This window comes from Phyllosticta citriasiana, assembly GCF_038021145.1.
Source record: "Phyllosticta citriasiana strain CBS 120426 chromosome Unknown IWZ02scaffold_21, whole genome shotgun sequence".
Classification (NCBI taxonomy): Eukaryota; Fungi; Ascomycota; class Dothideomycetes; order Botryosphaeriales; family Phyllostictaceae; genus Phyllosticta; species Phyllosticta citriasiana.
Genome location: NW_027117298.1, coordinates 396,725 through 418,844, shown reverse-complemented (window position 1 = coordinate 418,844; position 22,120 = coordinate 396,725). Strand labels below are relative to the sequence as shown.

The following is a 22,120-nucleotide window of genomic DNA, read 5'->3' as shown; positions in this document are numbered from 1 at the left end:
ACTTTTTTCTTTTGCTCTGTCTGACGGCGCAATCGCTCTCTATCCGGCAAAGTCATGCATGAGATGCTGTGATGGCACGGCAGCTCGCGCTATCGACTGCTGGCCACAGCACGTCGGCCGGGAACCGAAACCAGTGCAACAGTTGAAGAGAGAGAAAGAGTCGGGAGTCGGATCCTTTGCCACGTCGCATCGCATAGCATCGCATAGCATAGCATCGCATCGCATACATAAGGTGGCATGCTGGGCTCCGGGGATCCTGCAGCCGACTCGTCGATTGCGGGCTGTGGATAGATGCAGGGCCAACTTCTCTCGTATATCACGCCTCTTCCTTCTTTCCCTTTGTCGGTAGACGTCATAATCAATTATTCTTGATACCCATTTCAATCACTTCTTCCCTCTCTCTCTCTCTCTCTCTCTCTCTCTCCATCTCTCTCGAGACATTGGATCAATTCCTCAGCTCAACCACCTACAACTGCAGCAACCCTCATCCACCAATCAAAATGTCCATTACAACAACCCTCATCTCGCTGCTCGCGACCCTCACCACCGCCCTCCCAACCGCCAACAACCTCAACCCGCGCGCCGGTGCCCCCAGCTACGTGCCCATAGAAGCGCCCTGCTACCTCAGCTACGCCCTGGCCGCCGACGCCTCGTCCGCCGCCCGCCCCAACGTCGACATCGCGACGACGCAAATCTACCACTGGGACCGCGCCCTGGCCGACGCCAAGTACAGCAACGAGACGACGCTGTGGACCCAGTGCGTCGAGCAGTGCAACGGCCTGTCGGGCTGCAAGGCCGCCTTCCTCGCCTACAACGTCCCCAGCGAGCCCATCTACACGTCGCCTGGCGGCAGCCCCAGCATCGCCTGCCGCATGTTCAACGTCCAGCTCGACCCCGCCAGCTTTGAGACTGTCGCCAATGGCAGCTACACCCAGGCTATGGCGGCAAACATTGCTGGTTGTGGCAAGTGATGGTGCACCTGAGACGACGACGACGACTTCTTTCTCTCTTTGGTCCGTTCCCTTTGTGCGCCGGTTTGGCCTGTACAGCACCAACCAACGCATGGAAGCACTCACTTGGGTACTTTTTCTTCTCTTCTATTCGCCCTGCCCAGTCTAGCGCTGAGCTTTAATCGCGACTTTTTCTTTCGCCGGATTACTTCTTCTTCTTCTTCTTCTTCTTCTTCTCCTATATCCCATCTGCCAGGACGACGACGACGTGGCGGCGTAATGTTTTTGTTTATTTTAAGCCACCGACGATGCATCATTCAGCAGAGGACGAGCACTAAACAGGCCAGGAAAAGGCTACTATGACGAAGGAAGAATGGATGGACGGACGGGAAGGCGGCCGAAAACGAATGAATGCCCTTCCCCTCCACACACACCTATTGTACAGCACAGTATAAAATAGCAACCACCTACTCACACCACTCACGGCTCGAGTCAGCGGTGGGAGGCAAAAAAAAAACCCCCCCAATCACAACCAATCAAAGCCAAATTGTAGCACCGCGTCCCATATACCGTTCGCACCTGAAGCATTTCTCGTGCCATGTGTGCCTGCCGCCCTCTCTCCTCTTCTCTCCTCTTCAACTCAGCTCCCCTAACCTCCCCTCGTGTCCCCTCTGAGCCGCTTAATAGCGAGCCTATACGGCGCACAGCATACGTCAGGGCGACCCGCCTGCCGGAGCGGCGGATCATCGCCGTTGCCGAGGCTGTGGAATTGGGATTGGGATCAAGGAAGTGGTTAGCGTTTTTTCCTGTTTTCTGATTATCCTTTTTGTCCTGTGCGACTGACTGATGGCGATGCATGATGGTGTTGATGGTGAAGGTCCTGCCAACGCAAAAGACAAAAAGGTACAAGTAGCTCAGAGAAAGGAAAGCGAGCAGGATCTGTGTGACACAGTCATTTCTCTCATGGCGGTCTTGTGATCCCCACCGCGTCGCTCCGTCACGTCCGCTGCTTTTCTAGGGAGCGCGGAAAGAGAGGAGAGTCACAATTTATACCCACATTCAGATGTTCTCGCATGTATCACCAGTCCACCATGCCTACACCACACATGTCAAATTCAACTGCCATCAGCACGGGGTCCAGCACGCGTGGCGGTCCCGTCAGCGGCGCGAACGGTCCTATTGACCTACAGCCGTACAAATTCCGCGCTTTCCTTCCTTCAGTCTGAGCAACCAAACGCAGACTGCACTGAGCCAGCGACGACCCGAGAAGAGGAGGTCAGCGAACACAAAGCGTGACTTGTCGCTTCAGCGTTTGGAATTTGAATCGCTACTTTGTTTGCTGCGTGCTGGGTTTTGCGCCGGATCTTCTCCGCGGGGAGGAGGGACATTTTGAGGCGTTGCGATTCTCGGTGGGCGAGGAGGTGATGATGGTGGTCGTCATTGTAAAGGGATAGACGGTCCCCGGCGTTTTGCTGTTGTGCTGCTGAATTCCAGGAGTATGAGCGAAGAGGGGAAGGAAGACCTGGGACGGGGGAGAGACGCAGACACCACGCGCAAACCGAGTAACATCATTTTGTGACAGAGATTGTGGTAACAAAGAGTCTGAGCTTGATCGATGGCCGGTCGCCGTCGACACTCCTCCCTGTCGTTGCTGGAGAGAAGTGTCGAGTAGGATCCAGTGCAGCTTTTATACCCGAGCTCTCCACGGTTTCGGGAGATTAAACCGCAGACAGGTGAGTGTGACGCGTGGTGGATAGAAGGGGTTCGCAGAACTCCGAAAAGTTCAGGGGCACTTTCTCAGGGGTATGTCGATATTCTCCAACTTGAATGCAAGACACTCTGCATCATCATTCGCATCTTCCGCGCACATTTCTCGATTTCGAGAAGTGTAACTCGAAAACAGAAAGAGTGTCATATAGAGACGTTCCCACAGCCAGAGAAGCCAGTACGACAAGCTCGAATATTGTGAGGGGCGACAAGGCAGTTAGTTGTCTTGATGCTGTAGTTCATCGCTTGCACTCGAAGACTGCATTTGAGGAGTTGAGAGGGGGAGAGTGGGAGTGGGAGTGGGAGTGGGAGAAAATATATATACTTTACCCCTGAGCAGCTCACATGCCACAAGCGCAGTCCACATGCCAGCGAAGTGCTCCTGCTTGTGAGTGTCTCGTGAAAGCGTGCGTGCGTACGCTCTGCGTCTACGTATAAAGTAAAGTCCGCCCTCCTCTCTTTCTTCCTCCCCACAATCACAACGACCCAGTCAGTGTGGAACAAGCTAGCATGACCTTGCGGAACTTGCGAAACTTCACTGCTTAGCCCATTCTCATCCGAAGGATTGACACTGGGTCGCGGGGACACCGTCTACTCCTCAATCCTCGACACTCTCCCCCTTGGCCCGGGTATGAGAGGCATCAAAAAACCACAACAGTATTCTCGTACGTCTTGACTTTGCGTTGCCCATCACCACCATCTCACTACGCGTTGACGCAGTCAAGAGACGGCAAACGCGGCCAGAGCAACAACAGTCGGTCATCTTGTCGTTTTTGCCCACCCCACCGCAGAGCGCCCGCAGTACGATGTCCACCAGTTTAGAGTCCCCTTGGCCGTTGAAAGGCGGGAAGGTGGTGATGAGAGAAGCTAGAGAGCTCGCCGCTCAGAAATTTATATACTTCAAAGAAAGCCAGTGGCTCACATGCGACGCTTTCGCGTGACCGGGTTGCGTTGGCATGAGGGACAGACCCCCACTGATCGTGTACAGATTCCACGCGCTTGACACAATCATGCCGCAATTCAAAGCACATGATGGAGCAGCAGAAAAATTCAAGGTAAAGGTCATGCGGTTAAGACATGAATTGACTTTTTGTGAACATTCAATGCAGCCTTGCCTCCTTTGCAACACCTAGGCAACTAAGCAAGCTCACCTCCCCCTTCCCGCCAACGGCGAACTCTCCAACCCATCGCCATAGCCATCTTCAATACCATCCAAATCATCCTCTTCGTCCGCAGCAGGCGCCATAACCGGACTCGCCTTAATCTTAGGGCGACTCTTAAACACGCTCGTCTCGTCAATGCCATCTTTGAAAAGCTCTTCGCTGGGCGTCGTCTGCTGTTCGCTCGCCGCAGCCCACTCCTGGAACATGGGCGACACTCGGCGGCGCGATTCCTTTTCGTCTTCCCACGGGTTGACGGGGAGGAGGGAACTCGCGCGCGAGCGCGACTTGCGGCGCGATGTGTTTGCCTCGATCGAGATGCTCTTGCGGTGGCCGTTGGTAGCGGCGCTGTTCTTGCGCGAGAGGGGAGGCGAAGGCGACGCCTGTGGGACGCGAGCTGCCATGGCAAGCATGGTCTGACGGGTGCGTAGGATGAGCGGGTCTTCATCTTCGTCTTCGGTGGGCAGTGGTGGGTTAGATTTCGATGGCTTCGCTCTGGTGGAGAGCTTGCATTTTGTGGGCGAAGGACTGTAGGATTCCATGGTGAGGCGAGTGCGTTCAGAGAGGGATGGCTGCGCATCGAATTGCTGGGGATAGTTTTTGAGAGGCGAGGGTGAAGCGTTTGCCATTTGGCCAAGTATTTGCTCAACCTGCTCGTCGCGCGGATCGAGGGGAGAAGACGACATGGGAGGAGATGTTGGCAGTTGGAGAGCGCGTGATGGAGAAGCAGACGGGGATGGCGAGTCCTGTTGCCGTATGTATTGTTTGTGAACATCATCGTCGTCCTCAGATGGGAGCTGTTGCCTGGAAGCATTCACAGTCCTCGCTCCCTCGGAGCGCGACTGTGATCTAGATTTTCCAAGAGGCGCAGCCCAGTCCGGCGACTCGGCTCTCTCAAATCTTGCAGGACTGGGATCTTCATCCGATTCTGAGAGCTTCGGTTGTTGTTGACTCCTGGACCTGCTTTGCAACGCCGCTTTGGTTGGAACGTTTGACTGCTGTCTGGCATTCACTGGCAACCGTGGAGGCGCCCGCCGGACAGGTTTGGGTCTGGATACCTGGGCCAGCTGGTCTCGCAAGTCTCCTAGAATCGATCCATATGCTCCAGATATTTCGGTGGGAGGTGGAAAAAAGGCATCGTCTTCCTCACTCGGCGCGGGCACAGGCTGACCGATTTGGAGTCCTTGGTGGGCGTTGAATGCAAACATGGGCGTAGGATCTTTGGACTGACTCTTCTTCGGGGTCGTCGAAGACTCTTTTCCTCGAGAGCTCAACACCTTTGCATGAAGAGACTTCCATCGCGACAACCGTTCTTCTTGTGCATTCACTCTGGTTTCGAGATCCTGCAACAGATTCTTCTGCCTCCCCGCTGGCTCTTCGATTTCTCTGCCTTGCTGCACCTTGAGCCAAATGTCCTCAAACGGGACCTGGAAGAGAGGGTCGTCGGTCTCGAGTTGATCTCCATGCACCATGATATCCAGCCACTCTGGATTTCCCAACCAATTTTCTTGTAGAACCTTCTTTGTCTCGGGAGCGGCAAACTCTTTTCCCGCGTTTTCAAGGGAATCCAGAGTTTCGCCGCATTGCTGGTTGCGATCGAGGGCCTCGTATGCTTTGGCCTGGAGCAAGTTGCCAAACTCTCTATACCTTCTCTTTTGATTCTCCTTTTCGTTCAAAATCCGCATGAGCTCCTTTTTGTGCGCTATCGCGAGAGGTAAAAGCGAGGCTTGAGAGCCCGAGGGCAGCCTCGACGCTGTGGCATAGCGGTAAGCCAAAGATGGTCTGCTTGGCGGACCCGCACGAGATAGTTCCTTTCGCAAGACTGCGGTAGAAAAGGTGACAAGAATCTCCATGAATTTTTCTCCCTTGCACTCGTCCAACATGGTCTTGCGGAGAACCGTCTCTCTTCCGAGCACGCCATCTTTCTTGAGCTCATTCAGGCAGCGGTACAGAGCAGCGCGCAAGTTGAGCGACTGGAGCGGCTCAAGCGGCGGGAAGAATGGCGACAGCTTCTATTTCTTCAACTCAGCAAGCATTAGCACGGATACAACAGCAGAAATTTACCTCGGCCGTCAACCGATGATCCCAAATCTCAAACAGGCGGTAAAGCGCCCACTCAACGCAATTGATGCGCTTGCTCTGGTTCTGCGCCGCGTCCTTGGTGATAAAGGTGTGTTCAGTAATTTGCGGCCAGTCGTCCAGCAGGTCGAGATCGAGTAGGCGCAGGTTGGAGACGAGCAGCTCGGGACTGGACAATGGGTGCAGGCAGACGGCGTTGGGGTGTTTTGGGTTCCCTGGAGCTCTGGAGCTGCTGGGATTCGCGGCGGAACGCGACGAAGGACGCGCGCCGGCGGGCGCGAGACCAGGTGTCATGTCTTGAAAGATGACAATGTTTAAGCGACGCGTAGGGTTACAAAGGGCGACGTCGAGAGTTGGTGTGAGGTGTTGTAGTAGGGTAGGAGTGGGTAGCTGCGGCATGCAGGCGTCTGGTATTCCTTCCTGCTCGCGGTCCCTTGGCCATTCACGACGGCTTGTTTGCGGCTGACTTTGCGCGTCGCCTCTCTTTCACCTCTACCTCTACATAACTCTTTACAAGGCGAGAGCTTCGCGCCGCCAGCTTTCGGCCTTGTACTCCCATTTTCCTTGTCAATCGCCCGCCATGTCTCCCCCCGATGCTCCCCAAACCAACAATTCGCCGAGTGAGTCCATACCGCATGCTCAAGAAGCGCGCGCCGCTCACATTTCTCAGAGCCAGATTCCGGCCTCGTATCAAAGCAAGATGTAGAGGCGCCATGGTCACCAGAAACCGGTACGTTTAGACAGCGGTAACGGACTCTACCGTGTAGGCAGACCTCCCTCTGCTTGCCCACCACCATCACCACGACCCCACCACATTCCCGCTCACCAGAACCAACGCCCACTGACCCGCCACAGTACTATCGCAACTCCCCTCGCGACCCGCCGCCGACAGCACCTCCCCACTGCCCTTCTTCCACGTCCTCGAACGGCTCAAGACAACCAAGCGCGAAGGATGGCGGCGCTTCGGCATCAACCACGGCGAGTCTATCTCGGACCACATGTACCGCATGTCGATCCTCACGATGCTGGCGCCGGAGAGCCTCTCCGCACGGCTCAACATCCCGCGCTGCACCAAGATGGCGCTCGTGCACGACATGGCCGAGGCCCTGGTCGGCGACATCACGCCAGTCGACCCCGTCTCCAAGGACGAGAAGAGCCGCCGCGAGACCGAAACCATGGACTACCTGTGCACGCGACTCCTCGGCAGCGTCACGTCCACGCCTGCCTCCGCCGTCGCCGACATCCGCGCCGTCTGGCAAGAGTACGAGGACAATGTGACGCCCGAGGCGCAGTTCGTCCACGACATCGACAAGATGGAGCTGCTGCTGCAGATGATGGAGTACGAGAAGGGCCAGCACGGCGCCCTCGACATCGGCGAGTTTACGTGGGTTGCGACCAAAATCACGCTCCCCGAGATCAAGGAGTGGGCCGAGCAGCTGTTTGAGGAGCGCAGGCAGTTTTGGAAGGGCATGGGCAAGGAGCCCTCGTGGGGTCGTGACCGCAAGACCGTGTGACGGTTATGAGGAGCGACTAGAGGGGCTTCAGAGGCTGGTGCGAGACTCTTCTTTTGATTCGTCTCTCCGAGTGTGAGAGACGACACATGGGCGGCGTTTGGAGTATCGTGTCTGGCATCACTTATTTGCCTGTGTGCTTGCTGGTCTTGTTTCATCCAGCAGCTTATCATGGAGTCGGAGACAGGACATCAAGCAATGGCTGGCCTGTTGTAAGTACAAGCCAGACCAGGCGGGGCAGGGAGGCGCTGCTTGCTGTCATTGTTTGTGACTTCGTTTCAAGACAGACGGGAGAGAAGGGAAAGGCATAGAAGAGGATAGGACGGATGTGAGGCATAGACGAATGCTGGAGCATTCAACAATCAACTTTCGGTTGTTCATCATCACCCGTATGCGAGTTAGCAGGATTCTCGTGAGTAAGGCATGAAAGGTGTTTCGCTAATGGAGGCAGTGATGATTTGATGATGTTGGTAGATTGGATCCGTACCTAAGTCGTCTTTCTGTACCTGCTCGCTAACTTTTTCGTCCTTTGCCCCTTTTGACTTACTTGTGTTCACCTCTCATTTTCTCGTCTCGTCTTCCCACTCAATTCCTTGCCCCTTTGCTTTTGTCCTGTTCACCTTCCACCCTCTCTTCTCTTTTCCTTTTTTCCTTTTGTCTATCCATGTCCCCCATCGGACCCTCATGCCTGATCGATGTGAGGCGCCGTCGCGCTTCAAGTCTTACGCTTCAAGCTTACGCGGCTTTCAACATGCGTCTCAGATTGGTAAGCCTTATTCCTGCTTCCCTGTGCAGCGTTAGCAACATGACCCATCCGCTTCAATGCAATCGTGTCTTTTTGGGGTAGGATCTGGAAAAACGTACCTACTCGATGCGGTTTCTCAGCTTGGCGAGTTTGGCCAACATCTTCCCTGCCTCGACTCGCTTCTGATGCGTCTTCTTCTTGCTCTTCTCCATCTTCTCCGTCTCTCTGTTCCTCCAAGTCTTGCATCGCCGCCATGAATTCAGACGTCTTCTTTTCGTTCGTCTTCTTCTTCTCATTGTCCTTCACCTTCTTGCTCTTCTTCCACTTCCCATCGTCGTCCATCTCCTCCTCCTTAATGTCGACGCCCTCGTCCTCCTTTCCGCACCTCTTCCTCTTCTTCGTGTTTTCCTTGGTCTCATCCGCATTCCTCCTGTCGTCACCGTCCTTCGTCAATCTCAGCGCCTTCTCGCTGGGCAGAGGCTGCTGCAACGCCTGCATTCCCAGCTGCTTATCGTCATACTGCGTCTGCTGCTCCGCCCACTCGCCTTGAACTTGCTCAGCATCGTCGTAGGCAAGACCGTAGAGGCCGGGTGGTGGCTGCTGAGCGTCTTCCAGCTGCTCTGCTTCAGTGCCCTCGTCGCGGGCGTCGTCTTCGCCTTCACCATGCTGTTCGCCCTCTGCGTCGTTTTGTTCCTCATCTTGACCGTCGTTTTGGCGGTGGACGTAGCCCACACCCTCATCATCATCACCTGCACCGTCAAACCCCTCATCTTGACCGGCCTCTCCATTCTGGTGGAATCCGCCCTCGCCATCACCCTCACCGACCCACTCATCCTCGCCGCCCACCAACGGCTCCAGCGAAGGCAGCGGAACGTCTCCATAGCCATAGCCATAATGATAATGATAGTCGTAATTGTGGTAATTGGTGAGATTGTCTCTGTACTGATAGTGATAGTGATGATGGTCAATGTGGCCGATCCTGCAGTTGGAGTATGTGTTTGATGGAGCTGGTGGTGGATGGCTGTTTGGTGGCGGAGGGTGCGGCGGAGGCACTGGTGAGAGAGTCAGTAAGGGAGAAAGGCATGGGTGTGGTAGAGGAGGTCGACGTACTCTTGCTCGAACCAAGCGAGAAGTGAGGAGCGAGAAGCAGCGCCGTACGTAGACCGGACGAGAGGCGTGTCGAGAGAGGAGGCAGCAGAGGAGGTGGATGGGGCGAATGAGTAGCGGGTGAGCGGCGAGACGACTCGGTTGCAGTCAGATCAAGCAGTGATCGAGATCTGTTGCGTGGACAGCATGGTCGATATGTGGATGCTTTATTTGCTGGCTTGCTTCCTCGCTCGCTCGTGGATGAGAAGGCTCAGGTTGGCGGGGTTGAGTATTTGGTGAGAGATTAGAGAGGACGGTGATTGTCGCAAAGATATAAGTGGAGAGTAGATTTAGAGAGTGGACGTTGATGGATGGAGGAGTCGATTTGGAGGTAGAGTAGGTCACTGAAAGAGGTATTTGGGTGTGGGTTGGGACGTCGATGTAGGATGTGAATTGGGTAGATGGGTGAAAAGGCAAGGTAGTAGCTGCTCAAGCAGACCTAATATCACACAGGCACATCCAGGGCCCCAAAAACAACGTCCCTGCCTTGCATTGGAAGCGCTCACACAGACTTAAGGTGGATGGGCCAATGATGTGCGGCAACTTTAATAGCTATGCCTTCTCCTACATGTACTTCGATGTTTGGAATTATAAGAACGAAGTAATTTTATGCGTGACGCGTCAATCGAAAGGCTGAAGAAACAAGGGAGGAAAAAAGATAAAATAAAAAATTTAGATGATGCATCCCAACTCCCTACACTTCGCCACCAGTGCCGCCGCCCAATTATTTACTCCTAAAGAATCACGCAGGGAAACCGTCAGCTGGGTATCATGAACAGAGCCTCTCGACGTGCAAACGCCAAACGGACAAGGGGCTGAAAAAGATCCTCATCGGTTCATCGCTATGCTCCCCGACCTCTACCCCGACCCATGCCGCTGCCTGTCCGTCTCATGCCAACGCCGCCTATGGAACTGCCGTTGCCGTGCCGGCTCATGGGAACACCGCCCATGCCGGCGTCGCTGTGGCCTCCAACGCTATTGGCAGCGCTCATGGAGACGCTTCCGAGATCCAGGTGAGGCGCCAGAGCGTTGAGATGGATCCCGTTGGCGGGATCGGCTCTGAGGTTGCTTGGCTGGTATTCGTACTCTCTGGCTTGTAGGGGCCCGCATGCAGTCTGGAGGAGCTTGTCATTCAGCTCATCTTGGCCGTCTGTGCGGCGAGACATGATGGCGAAGTCGGCATTGACCTCTTCGTTGGCCAGGCCGGGAGGAGTGGGAGCGGATGCATTGGCCTTGGTGCCTACGCTCGCAGGAAGTATGATTGGCTGAGCAAAGCCCAGCGCACTTCTGCTTTCTGCCGCAAAGGCCAAGTCTGCAAGTGGATTGTTGCGCGTGGAGCCCCGAGTTGCGTGGTGGGATTGCGTCCGCTCCATTTCCGGTGCGGCTGGGGTTGCATTGTCGTCCTCGACCTCATTCTCTCCTTCGTTGGCTGTGGCAGTGCCAGACTCATCCGTGCCATCCAAACCATGGTGGTTGCCGTTCGCCGTGTTTGTGGATCCATTATTGCTATTTTGCTCCTGCACCCTGAGCTTGTTGAAGAAATGGGTCGTTGCGATGGCGGCTGTGTTCATGGTCATTGCAAGCTCCTTGTCGGTAAAAAGACGTTCAATCGAATATGCAGGCGCTTCAAACTGGGTATGCATGGTCTTTGCTCTCGCGTCGCGGAAGGGAGAGGCGAATCCAAGATCGGCACCGCGGCCAGAGGGACCAGGCGAGCCATTGTCACCGTCGTCAAACGCCGCTTTACGCTTGCGCGACTTATCATTGGCCAAGGCAGATCCGACCATGTCCTCCTGGTCTCCAACTCTGTGGCGCGTGTGTCTGGTTTTGCGGTTGATTGTCGGGCCTCCAGGAGACGCAGGGTTCTGGATGCAGAACTGGTTTGGGTGGAGTAGTAGAGCATTGCTGTCGGCAATGTCTAGTTGTTCCTTTTCCTTCATCAAGCGGCTCTGCCGTTGTTTGATGCTTGCGACTAGTCGTTCGCGGAGTGTGTTTGACAAATGGCGGTGCTCTTCTTGTGCCAGTTTGACCTTGTAGTGGTGGGAGTGCTCGAGCTCGCGCATACTCGAATGGAACTTGTTCTGGGACAGCATGGTGAGCTCCGACTTGCAGACGAACGCTTGCTTCAACATACAGAAAGCATTGTGAGGGAGACGTCGCGCGCCTCCAAAGCGTCGTTTACATCATTGACGAACTGGGAGTAAAACCTGCCAACCTGAGCGACGTAGTCTCCAGTTGCTGAGCCCGACTGGGCAGTTTGTCCACCAGTGGTACCAGCGATGGCTTCGGCAACCTCTTCCCCATTATCGTCCAAGGGCTTGTTCAAGTACGGATCAGCGCGCATGATGAGAGCCATGTCGGTCTGCACGGCTTGGATTTGAGCGCGGTAGTGCTGGTCGCGATTTTCAGAAAATCCAGCAGCCATTTCAGCCAGCTTCTCGGCGAGCATATTGCGGCGCTTGTCCCGCTTGGAGAGCGGCAAGGGTGGAGGTGAGGTAGCAGAATGGCCAAAGGGTATATCGCCGGACGGAGAGATGCTGCGGGCGCGGGCCATGGTGGGCTCGCAAAGAGGTCGCAGTGATTAGAAGGGAGAAGATGGGCGTTGAGTGGGCGGTGACGGTCGCAGGGCAGAGAATGGAGAGAGAAGAGGTAAATGTGGTGGTTAGAAGAGTTGACGAGCAGAGCGAGCATGATCCGTGAACGGCAAGCTCCGTCACCGGGCACCCGACCACCGGCACCACCCACGCGCCGCGCGAACTGGCTCGGGCCGCTGTTTTTCCGCCGCCTGCCTCTACTTGCGGGTCCATCGGTTCAAACAACTCAACACCTCGTCCAAGCGGAGAGAAGACCATGCCCATGGCCAACTGAGCCGGCCTTCATGGCTCCTCCATCTTCTTCCGTCTCCAGCCCATGGCACGCCCACCTCACCATTGATCTCCTCGCATACGTAGCCAGTTACACCGTCTTCCATCCGTTTGTAGCCTGGATATTTCCGCTGTCATTGCGAGCTCAGGGAACGCCCTACCATTTCCCTTCCTTTCTTGTCTCTGTCGCCCATGCTTCTTTGGTCAGCGCTTTCCACCTATTCAGTCTGATCAACAAACGCCTTGCCTATGGCCCACCACGTCCAATCAACTTGAATGACGAGGTTATTGTCATTACCGGAGGCGCCGGCGGCCTCGGTCTGTTGATTGCCGAAGTCTACGGCATGCGAGGAGCCAGCGTTGCTGTTCTTGATGTAGCTGAAATCAAAGAAGCCGAAGCTCGCGGTATCAACTACTACCATTGCGACGTCGGAGATGCCACTTCAGTAGAAAAGGCCGCCGAGCAAATAAAGCAAGACGTAGGTCTTGAGATACATTCTCAAATTCCAATTCGTGCTGACCAGAATCTTTAGCTCGGCACGCCTACCATCATCATCAATAATGCTGGTATTGTCAATGGTAAAAATCTGCTGGACCTCTCTCCCTCTGACGTCGAACGCAACTTTCGCGTCAACCTCCTCTCCCACTTTTACACCATCCGCCAATTCCTCCCAGGCATGATGTCTTCTCCCACCGGGGGTACCATCGTGACCGTCTCCAGCGTGCTTGGGAAAATCGGCGCGGCCAAGCTCTCCGACTACACAGCCGCCAAAGCCGGCCTCATCGCTATGCACACATCTCTTATAGGCGAGCTCAGACATTCGCCAGATCTCGGCGCCAAAAACATTCGCACCATTCTCGTGACCCCCGGGCAGCTCGCTACGCCGCTCTTTGGGACCATGGCCACGCCGTCCAATTTCTTTGGGCCCGTAGTAGAGCCCGTCCAGGTGGCCAACGAGATCATCAAGATGGTGGATGCAGGCGAAGGGGGTGAGCTGAGCTTTCCCTTGTACGCTTGCTTCATGGATTGGATGAATGTTTTGCCAGCTGCACTGCAGCGGGCGGCGAGAGCCATGTCGCAAATCGACACGGCTATGAGGAACTTTCGAGGTGAAAGAAATGAGAAGCAGGGAAAGTAGAGTGGAGATGGATTCAGCCTTCTCACTTCACGCAGTTCGTCGTGCCTGAAGCTTCCTGCCACCAGCTTTTCACGCATCTCCAAGTCATCTGCACTCTTCTCTTCGTCGGTGTCGTATGCGCCCAAAATCCACTATGCCAAGTCTCCGCTTGCCAAGCAGCTTCCCGCTGGGTACCCATCTGTCAATCGATCCAGCGCCCAACGAGCAACAATCTTGGCACATATCACAGCCCAAAACACCGCTCTCGCAAAAACCAATATCCCAATCCGAGCGCTTTGCAAACATGCCGAATCATCATCGACCTCAATACTGCGCTCGTATGGCCCCAATGATGGCCACAGCACACTACTCTCTTGATCCCATGGTGGGTGGGGTGGTTGAGGAGTCGCAGAGAACGTTGAAGGAGAAGCGGAGGAAAGAGTCCATGTAATTCTTCTGAGAGCCCTCGCAGGAAATACATAGGTTGTGTGGAAGTTCCTGCACTGCCTGTGCTGCCTGCTTTGACAGAGCGTGGATGTGAGATGTTTTGATACATCTGACGGACAACACGCGATGCACTCGCAACACGAAGATGGAAGACAGGGCAACTCGAAGTCGAGCAGTGCAACCAACCAACCCTCACTGTCGATTCCACTCCACCACACCAGATCAAACATCCCGCTCACCTCCCCTTCTCCTTCGGCAATCCTGCCACACTCACACACGCGTTCCTCCCTGGAACCTCGGATTCCCACCACGCCTACTCAAGCATCGCCGCACGGCTCACGCGTCACATCCCTCCCTCCCTTTCCAAAGATCCGACTATCTCCTTTAATCGACTCGTCCGCAGCAGACCTGATCTATTTCCGTCGGCGGCGGCAAGAAACGAGAAGAGAGAAGCGAGGAGAGGCACCGCACTGCACCGCACTGCAGCTGTTGCCTAGAGCTGACGTCGGCTCCGAGTTGAATCGACATGCCAGGCGGAGACCTGGTGTGGTGGGAGTAGAGGGGATGGGATTGGATGGGTTGGGACGGGTAGAAAGGAACAGAAAAAGGCTGAGTCGAACTGGCGGGACAGCGGGACCTCCCGACGCGATGCAGTGACGGTATTGCCCAGAACAGCGGGCGGGTGGGCAGGAGCAGAGCGATCTGTTGCTGTGTTCTTTGAAGACACTGCGGCACTGCTTCGATTTGACTGATTGGTTGTTTGGCCGCGCACTTCTCTCTCTTTGGGTACGCATGAAAAAGAAAGGATGGAGATGGGCGAACAATGTGCGTGGCTGGCAGCACCACCACCACCACCGCCACCATTACAGCCCAATTTTTCCCCGACTGCAAGCCTCGCGCGTTCGCCGCTGTTGTCGCCCTGCGTGTCGTATCCGACGACCGAGCCGTGCGTTTGCCTCCTCTACGCCCTGGGCTTGGCGCAGTCCAGTTCTGGAGCTTCTGGGCGGCGCAATGCTAAACAGGGAAGGGGAGGATGGGCAGGCGTTGACAGGCATGGGCGGACCAAAAATGACAGGGATGAGATGTGTAGCGAGGTTCTGGACGATCAAGGTAGACGGTATGTTTCTTGTGCTGTATGAACGCTTAGTTGAATGAATTGATAGGCTCTTGACTGGCGTACTTGTAGACTTGCGTCCCTGGTGTGATATTATACTGCAAAGGAGCGCCGAGCTAGACAGTGTACTTGCAAAGCACTCGAACACGCAAGCGCAAAAGCTGATGGCGGGCAGACTGAATGGTATAAGGACAGGAAATGGCAATAGCGCAAAGAATACAACGAGAAATAGGGACAGGCCAGCGACCAGACGCCCGCAGCAGTTGACAGTCATAACGATCGTATGGACATTTCCCCTGCAGTCCAATGCCAAACACACATTACATAACCAAGTGCGAATCACTACAACGGCTCATCGTCGAAGTTCGTTTGCAGCAGATTCTTGTCCCCGGGCAAGATGAACTGTTTCGTCCGCGGCAGCTTATCAATAAACGCATCATCGACGTTCAAGTGGTCCTTGACAATCTGGCTGGGCGTCAAACCCAACCACTGCGCCACGCTAATGTCGTTGTACACCGGCGCGAGCAGCACCTCGAGATACACGAGCGTCTCGTTGCCCGTGTTCTCAATGTAGTGCGAGTCCGGGACGGGCACGTATCCGACGTCGCCGGCGCTGAAGTCGAACGTGCGCGAGCTCTCGGGCGCGTCGAAGACGGTGACACGGCCCTGGCCACTGAGGAAGAACGACCACTCGTCACTCGTCGTGTGCCAGTGTAGCTCGCGCATGGCGCCGGGCTCGACTTCAAAGAGCGCGGCGGCAAAGTTGGACGCGATGGGAAAAGACTTGGGGTCGATAATTTTGACCGTGCCGCCAGGGACGCGGTACGGCTCTTGAGCGCTCAGGTGGTAGCTGTAACTATCGACGACGGGAATCGAGCCTGCCGGGCCCGTGACGTTCTGCTCCGAGATGTTGCGCGGCGGAGGCGTGCCGGGGAAGATGTATAGCTGCTCTTCGGGGATCTTGTCCAACGCCTGCAAGTCCGTCCGGAAGTTCTTTGCCAGGACAGACCGCGGGTTGCGCGCAAACAGCTCCGAGACGAGGAACGTGCCGTCTTCGCTGAACTTGCCGTCGTCGAAGACGAGCAGGAACTCGCAGCCGTTCTCGAACGCTTGGATCGAGTGCGGCTTGCCCGCCGGGAAGAACCACACGTCGCCGGCTTGCAGGTCGTCGACGAAGGATTGGCCATCTTCGTCGACGGCGGCGATGCGAACACTCCCGTTAAGCATGAGCGCCCACTCATTCTGCTTGTGCCAGTGCAATTCGCGGTAGGCGTTGGGTTCGAGACGCATGTCTACGCCTGCCATGGCAGTCGCGACGGGCAGTTCGTTGACGTTTTGTTGGCGAGCCCAGCCTGCACTCCGAAGACCTTGACGGTTATGGGAGATTCCCATGGGCCACTTGGCGTTGAAAACATCGCCCTTGTCGGTGCCTGGAGGGGCGAACAAGTCACTGTTCAGCCTGTCGTAGGCCTCGGTTCCTGGCGAGATGTTAGCCAAGAATTTTTTAGACGAGCCAAAACTACAATGTGATCGGATCTTTGGAAGAAGACAATTCCACTCTCTCGAGCACTTGTCCTTATCTCTTGCCGCCATAATTCCATGGACGCATTCACAAACACTTACGTGGACCAGGGTCAGTAGGAGCATCTGTGCTTCCACGAATTGGCTGAGGGTTTCTGACCGTGGAAAGATCAAGATAGAACCCAAGGTCAGGATTGTCCGACTGTCCAGGAGCGAGCTCAAAGTCCGAAGGCGGAATCACAGTCGTATCCTGAGTCAATGGACTCGAGGGATTGTAGCCTCGAAGGGAGTCTGGACCTCGGAGCTCTCCCGATGCGCCAGGGGGTCCAGCGACGAGTCCCTCGTTTCCTCCTGCATTGTTCTGGTTTTGCGGGGCAGGCAAAGCAGTGGCGTCCCCTATCAACAGAGCAACAGAAAGCGAGTGGAGCAGGCTACTCGGGTACTTCATCCTGGCCTTGGAAGTTTTGATGAAAAGAAGTGAAGAAATGGAAGAAGAACGAAAAGCTGCTGGCTTGACGGGTCTGTCAGAGAGCGAATATTTATACCAAGCAGAAAGCAGAGCAGTCGCTGAGGTTGCGTTTGCTCACCTATGAAAGATGACGCACGCATGACCGACGCCTGTGCTGCGGTCATATGTAGGTGCCGTAGCGATGGTACCTCACCAGGGAAAGTCATGGAGAAATCATAGCATGCATACCGCTGCCGGACTTGCCGGACTTACAGAGGCCTGACATGGGCCAGCATTAGTGCCCGGTGGTAGTGAGAGAAATTATATTCAAAAACCGGGCAATCAAGTCTCGGCGTATACCAAACATGTTGGGCCGTGAGCAGCGCTCAGGCGTAAAATGAATCGGACACAGTCCGATATTTTCAATTCGCAAATCCAATTAGACCAAATTCTTCCACAAGCCAGCGGCAGAAGGTGATATCTCGATGGCAAGTTGGTGATGAAAGCAGTGGAGGGGCCTCGTGTGCGCCTGGACCCATAGCCGTGTGGTGGATAGGTAGCGGGGTGGCGGGGATGGACGCCGCCATGCACCCTCAGCACGGCACACTTTACCGAAATCGAGAAGCCGGACGGGGATGCTCACTTGGCAAAAGCTTGATAAAGCTTGGGCTGTTCTCACTTTGCCATTGGGCGTAAGTCAGCCGTGAAGGCCGCAGGATTGGTGATGGCACTGCATGCCTTTACTCAGCGTGCTCCAAGACCATGTCGCCGTCTGGTCTACCAATGCAAGCGCTCAAGCCAAAGCCACAAGCAACCCGACCGTCTGTCACCTTTGCCGCTGGTCCCCCGCCGTGAGTCCGACTTGCCGTCAGTTGCCCTACCCATCAAGTCCAAAGCCTTGGTTCTCTCCCAAGCCAAACCAGCCATTTCCAATGCTTCTGCTGATTGACCAATCGCAACATCATCTTGCTGCAAATACGATCCACAACGCGAACCGTCCTTTTCAGCTTGGTGCCTGGAGTGACTTGTTCTCCATCTGGTCCCGAACACTGCCTTGGTCGCTACAGTATGGAATGCTGCAGCTCCGATGGCCAATGATGGCTGCGCGAACTGTCAACAGAGATTGAGGCGGGAGGTGAGCGGTCCAGAACTGAGGCGTTCCCGATGGTGTGGCTGTTGGAAGATTCCAGCCGTGGTGCGTCATGTATGGCGAAGTTGCGCTACCGTGGCTGCGCCGAAACGTCTTCGCCAGCTCTTGAGGCGGTGTTGAGAAGGACCTTGGCAAGGCGGCTGTTGCGCACCAGTGAAATGATTAATCCAGGAAGCCCATTTCTTCGTCCATCACACCTTGGAGCCCCTGAGCGGCTCGGTGTTGTCCACTATTAATGGGAGGCCACGATCTTTGTCTCTGTCTGAGTTCCTCTGCGTCGTGAATGGCCGAAACAAGGTTGCTGCAACGGATCGTCAGCCTCGCGACAATGTTTCCTTGTCCTTGAAACGCTCACTCTAGCTTTCCGTGTATTACATAGCCTTGTTGCTCAAGAATCTCCGCAAGTTCTAGTTGATGATTGTCCAGCAATGTCGGGTTCGGCACTACAACAAGAGGGACGTTCAGCCGCAAAGCATCGAGGATCGAGCCGGAACCTGGGAAAACAGTGTCAAGAGGCTGTCATTGGACACTCGAAGAACATCTAGCTGAAGGTACACACCGGCATGGCTAATCACTAGACCCTCATTGCTCCCGTCGAGAGGGCTGCCCTTGACGAGCTTCATGTGCTCGATCAATCCATATTGAGAAAATCCAAAGCCTTCAATCTTGATCCCAGGACTCCCGTCCTTCTCTTTGTTTGCAACTAGTCCGTTGAACAAGGACTTTCCATCTTTGCCATACTGGAGGAGCAAGTTGGAATAGCCCGCGGCGGACAGGGCGTCGAGGAAGTCGGATTCGAGACACGCTCTGATTAGGGTATCAAAGGCTGCGGTCGCGCCGATGGTAACGAAGCAGTATTTTTTGGAGGAGTTTCCGGCGTGTGCCATTCTCGGAGCATGAGACCATAGATAGAGACGGTAGTCGTCGGGATCTGTGTCTTGTGGGGAAGACATGTTGGCGCGCGGATGATTTGCGCCCCGCGACGGCCGCCAAGAAATCGTGTAAAGTTCTGTGGAGAGACTGTGTCGACAACCACCTCACCGCCCGCTTTGCTGCCACCCCAACAATGGCCACTGCTTCGAAGAACGTGAGCTTGTTTGCTCGCTCCTGGGTGGCCAACAACCCTTCACGCACCCTGGTCCAGTGCACCCGCGATGCTGTCGCTCCGCCGCGGCCGCAGCTGCAAAGAGGCTTCTCGTCGACACCGTTGCGATCAGCAAAAGAGAAAATCAAACCCGTCAAGCGCACCGATCCGGGCAGAGATATCGAAGAGGCGCAGTATGAAGAGTTCAAGCAGATATTTGGCGAACTGCCATCCAGGCGCACAATGGCTCAGGAAACCTTGAAGGGTATACGCCTTCCAGAGTCCTTGGCAAACAGGAAGAAGCGGCAGCAAAAGGGCTTCTGGAATGAGGGTGAACCTTCGGCTGGCGAGGACGACAAGTGGGAGGGCGATGATATTCCGACCTTGGGTCACGCAGAGCTGGACCAGCAGAGGGAGATCCGCGACTACATGCGCAAGGCGGCGTGGGAGATGCCTCTTCTCGCAAGTAAGCGTACCGATGCGGAAACTGATGTCACAAGCTGATGCGTGAACATAGAGTATGCGAAGCCGTTCGAACCTCCCAACGAGCAATCTCCTTTGCGATTCCGCTACACGACATACATGGGTGAATCGCACCCGGCCCAGAACAAGATCACGGTTCAGTTCAGCGTTGAAGACCTGCCCGATCTTACGGAGGTGCAAAAAGACAAGCTGATCAAGCTTTCTGGACCTCGCTTCAACCCCGAGACCGGCACTGTGAAAATGAGCACCGAGAACTTCCAGACGCAGGCTCAAAACAAGCGATACCTTGGCCAACTCATCAAGAACCTCCTCGACGAAGCCAGAAATCCCAAGGACACATTTGCCGACGTTCCCTTTGATTTCCGACACCACAAGCCCAAGCCATGGCACGAATTCCCGCAAGAGTGGGTCATGACGGCGGACCGCCGGAAGGAGCTGGATGCGAAGTGGCAGGAGAGACTTCAGATTGACGCGGAGCGGATTGAGAATAACAAGCTGATCGACGGAGCCCGAGTCATCGAGAGGCACCACAACCCAGAGCTTATCTTTGGTCAGCCCGAAGAAGCCATGATTACAGTGCGGCAGCAGAAGACTTCGAACAGGCCTCAGACGACGCTGCGCTAGTATCGTTGTTGACTGCAAGGACGAACATAGCGGATAGATGTATTTTAGCCGGTCGATGGAACGTTTGACAGCATTACTGATTTACGGTGAATAATTGGCATCATTGGAGACGATTGATTGTGTTTCGACATGTCGCCACAAGCTCTACTCTCAACCACGATAATAGACTATGCCGCGATGTCTGGTCTGGGATCTCCCTGTCAAGTACAAAGTCTCACGTGATATCGCGTTGAGGTAAACAATGGGAGCTTGTCGGATCGGCGATGACGCGCGAGCAACCACCCGATCTAACGTCACCGACTGAATACTGGGACCATCGCTTGACCCTGTGCTCAACTCAACTCACAAACTCTCCCTGTCGTACTACAAATTTGACAGACAAAAATGGCCACTGTATGCGTCCTCTTGCAACCGTTTGAATGCGATTTGAACAACTCTGAACTGTTCATCCAGGAAAACAGACGCGCCTTAGCCGACATCAGCAACGCGTCCCTTCCGGACTTGGTTGCTGGTGCTCTTGCCGAGAAGGAAAAGCCCAACAAAGCGTCCAACAAACGCGCTGCGCCAGAAGAAGCATCCGATGGCGAAGAAGGCCGGGAGCTGTGGGAAATCATCCAAGAACGCTGCCACGAGGGCGTGACCATTGACAAGGACTGCAACCAAGTGCGCCGCATGATCCACCGCCTCATCGACAATGGTGCCATGAAGATTGGCGAGTTTTGCAAAAACATTGGCATTTCATACAATTCATACAACAACTTCATGAAGCAAGGCGGGCCCACGAAAGGCGCCGAGTCTGACACGTATGCAAAGTCCATCGTCTACTTCAAATGGCGCGAGGAAAAGGGTCTCAAGCTGCCCACCGCCGCATCCGCCAACAAAAGGCAAAAGAAGGATTCCAAAGAAGCCACACCCCAGACGAGCAACAATGAGCAATCAGACGACAAGTCGAAAAAGGCGGCGACGAAGAAGAAGAAGAGCAGCTGCGTCACCACGGCCGCCGACCTGGCCGACATCACGCTGCCCAAAGAAGAAACGGACAATGTTGAAGTGTACGACAGCTGCGACGAGATCCGCAAGAAGATCAACGCGTACCTACGCGAGCGGGGCGTCACGCAAGCTCAGTTCTGCCGCGACCTGGCGGCCATGTGCCACACGCCCAAGAAGCCCACGAGCATCCAGTCGCGGCAGCTGACGGCGTTTCGCGACAAAAAGGGGCCAGACGCCGGCAACACGAGCGTCGTCTACTACGCCGCGTACGTCTTCTTTGAGAAGATGCGGCTCAAGCACGGCAAGCCGAAGAGCAACCACCGCAAGGGCATGGAGGATGCCTGGCGCGCGAATGGTGGTATGGATATCGAGCTGCCAGCCAACAGAGGTGTCTGGGTCGGCCCTGGTGTCAAGCAGGTCAAGCAGGACCAGTACGGCAGGTACAACATCACGTACTGAGAACTATGGACTTGGTTGTTCGAGGTGACTCGACATGGTGAATATCTTGGACCACAACAGCGGCTTTCTCTTTCCCTCATTGCCTGGCCTTGCCGTGCTCTGGACGCACGGTGTTTTGTTTAGTCTGATCGAAAATCGACAAAGGTTGCTTGGCTGCAGAAAATCTGGCCGGCACATATCTTTGGCAGGCCTCTCTGCTTGTTTGGGGATGCGAAGAGCAAAATGTCTTTAATGAGTACGGCGTCTGAACAAATGAATTCACGACCTTGATAGGATTGGAAAATTGCCCCTTGGCCCCCTGAGTGAAGCTGTGAAGTTATCATTGGTGGATGTTCTTGATTGCTGGTGGTACTCACTGACAAGCCCTCAAGTGTAGCCATTGCCGCGAAACGTGACTTCCTCCATGCATCTTGGGCGCTCGCATTGCTCGGAAGCTCCATTTCTCTCAATACAACTTACA

At 55.0% G+C, this 22,120-nt stretch overlaps 10 protein-coding genes across 10 annotated transcripts; 5 read left to right on the top strand and 5 right to left on the bottom strand.

Annotated features, from left to right (window-relative positions):
• The first annotated feature begins 170 nt into the window (after nt 1-170).
• Nucleotides 171-1,187, top strand: IWZ02DRAFT_503303 (uncharacterized protein). Its single transcript, XM_066770331.1, has one exon. The coding sequence runs from the start codon at nt 501-503 to the stop codon at nt 969-971; it is 471 nt and encodes a 156-aa protein (XP_066617846.1). The 5' UTR covers nt 171-500; the 3' UTR covers nt 972-1,187.
• A 2,565-nt stretch (nt 1,188-3,752) lies between these two features.
• Nucleotides 3,753-6,358, bottom strand: IWZ02DRAFT_465532 (HAUS augmin-like complex subunit 6 N-terminus-domain-containing protein; the record flags this gene model as incomplete). Its single annotated transcript, XM_066768462.1, has 2 exons — nt 3,753-5,889; nt 5,942-6,358. 2 exons carry the CDS (start codon nt 6,353-6,355, stop codon nt 3,865-3,867), a joined length of 2,439 nt encoding a protein of 812 aa, XP_066617845.1. The 3' UTR covers nt 3,753-3,864.
• A 31-nt stretch (nt 6,359-6,389) lies between these two features.
• On the top strand, nt 6,390-7,553 carry IWZ02DRAFT_154518 (HD domain-containing protein). The gene is made up of 3 exons (XM_066761974.1): nt 6,390-6,576; nt 6,627-6,686; nt 6,812-7,553. The coding sequence occupies exons 1-3, from the start codon at nt 6,537-6,539 to the stop codon at nt 7,468-7,470; spliced, it is 759 nt and encodes a 252-aa protein (XP_066617844.1). The 5' UTR covers nt 6,390-6,536; the 3' UTR covers nt 7,471-7,553.
• A 449-nt stretch (nt 7,554-8,002) lies between these two features.
• Nucleotides 8,003-9,817, bottom strand: IWZ02DRAFT_513019 (uncharacterized protein; the record flags this gene model as incomplete). The annotated part of the gene is made up of 3 exons (XM_066770570.1): nt 8,003-9,264; nt 9,323-9,489; nt 9,798-9,817. The coding sequence occupies 3 exons, from the start codon at nt 9,815-9,817 to the stop codon at nt 8,183-8,185; spliced, it is 1,269 nt and encodes a 422-aa protein (XP_066617843.1). The 3' UTR covers nt 8,003-8,182.
• Nucleotides 9,818-9,877: 60 nt separating this feature from the next.
• IWZ02DRAFT_465526 (Sds3-like-domain-containing protein) lies at nt 9,878-12,048 on the bottom strand. The gene is made up of 2 exons (XM_066768461.1): nt 11,493-12,048; nt 9,878-11,439 (listed from the first exon to the last, which is right to left on the bottom strand). The coding sequence occupies exons 1-2, from the start codon at nt 11,910-11,912 to the stop codon at nt 10,201-10,203; spliced, it is 1,659 nt and encodes a 552-aa protein (XP_066617842.1). The 5' UTR covers nt 11,913-12,048; the 3' UTR covers nt 9,878-10,200.
• A 188-nt stretch (nt 12,049-12,236) lies between these two features.
• Nucleotides 12,237-13,361, top strand: IWZ02DRAFT_387045 (uncharacterized protein; the record flags this gene model as incomplete). The annotated part of the gene is made up of 2 exons (XM_066765514.1): nt 12,237-12,701; nt 12,756-13,361. The coding sequence occupies 2 exons, from the start codon at nt 12,237-12,239 to the stop codon at nt 13,359-13,361; spliced, it is 1,071 nt and encodes a 356-aa protein (XP_066617841.1).
• A 1,882-nt stretch (nt 13,362-15,243) lies between these two features.
• Nucleotides 15,244-17,055, bottom strand: IWZ02DRAFT_472479 (RmlC-like cupin domain-containing protein; the record flags this gene model as incomplete). The annotated part of the gene is made up of 3 exons (XM_066768953.1): nt 15,244-16,379; nt 16,525-16,773; nt 17,010-17,055. 3 exons carry the CDS (start codon nt 17,053-17,055, stop codon nt 15,244-15,246), a joined length of 1,431 nt encoding a protein of 476 aa, XP_066617840.1.
• Nucleotides 17,056-18,182: 1,127 nt separating this feature from the next.
• On the bottom strand, nt 18,183-18,907 carry IWZ02DRAFT_386947 (glycosyltransferase family 28 C-terminal domain-containing protein; the record flags this gene model as incomplete). Its single annotated transcript, XM_066765505.1, has 3 exons — nt 18,183-18,321; nt 18,376-18,514; nt 18,580-18,907. The coding sequence occupies 3 exons, from the start codon at nt 18,905-18,907 to the stop codon at nt 18,183-18,185; spliced, it is 606 nt and encodes a 201-aa protein (XP_066617839.1).
• Nucleotides 18,908-19,039: 132 nt separating this feature from the next.
• On the top strand, nt 19,040-20,470 carry IWZ02DRAFT_154370 (mitochondrial 37S ribosomal protein mS35). The gene is made up of 2 exons (XM_066761973.1): nt 19,040-19,570; nt 19,622-20,470. Exons 1-2 carry the CDS (start codon nt 19,087-19,089, stop codon nt 20,209-20,211), a joined length of 1,074 nt encoding a protein of 357 aa, XP_066617838.1. The 5' UTR covers nt 19,040-19,086; the 3' UTR covers nt 20,212-20,470.
• Nucleotides 20,471-20,724: 254 nt separating this feature from the next.
• Nucleotides 20,725-21,537, top strand: IWZ02DRAFT_357044 (uncharacterized protein; the record flags this gene model as incomplete). Its single annotated transcript, XM_066764315.1, has 2 exons — nt 20,725-21,058; nt 21,152-21,537. Coding segments are annotated over 2 exons (720 nt in total), but the record flags the coding sequence as incomplete, so codon positions are not given.
• Nucleotides 21,538-22,120: the final 583 nt, after the last annotated feature.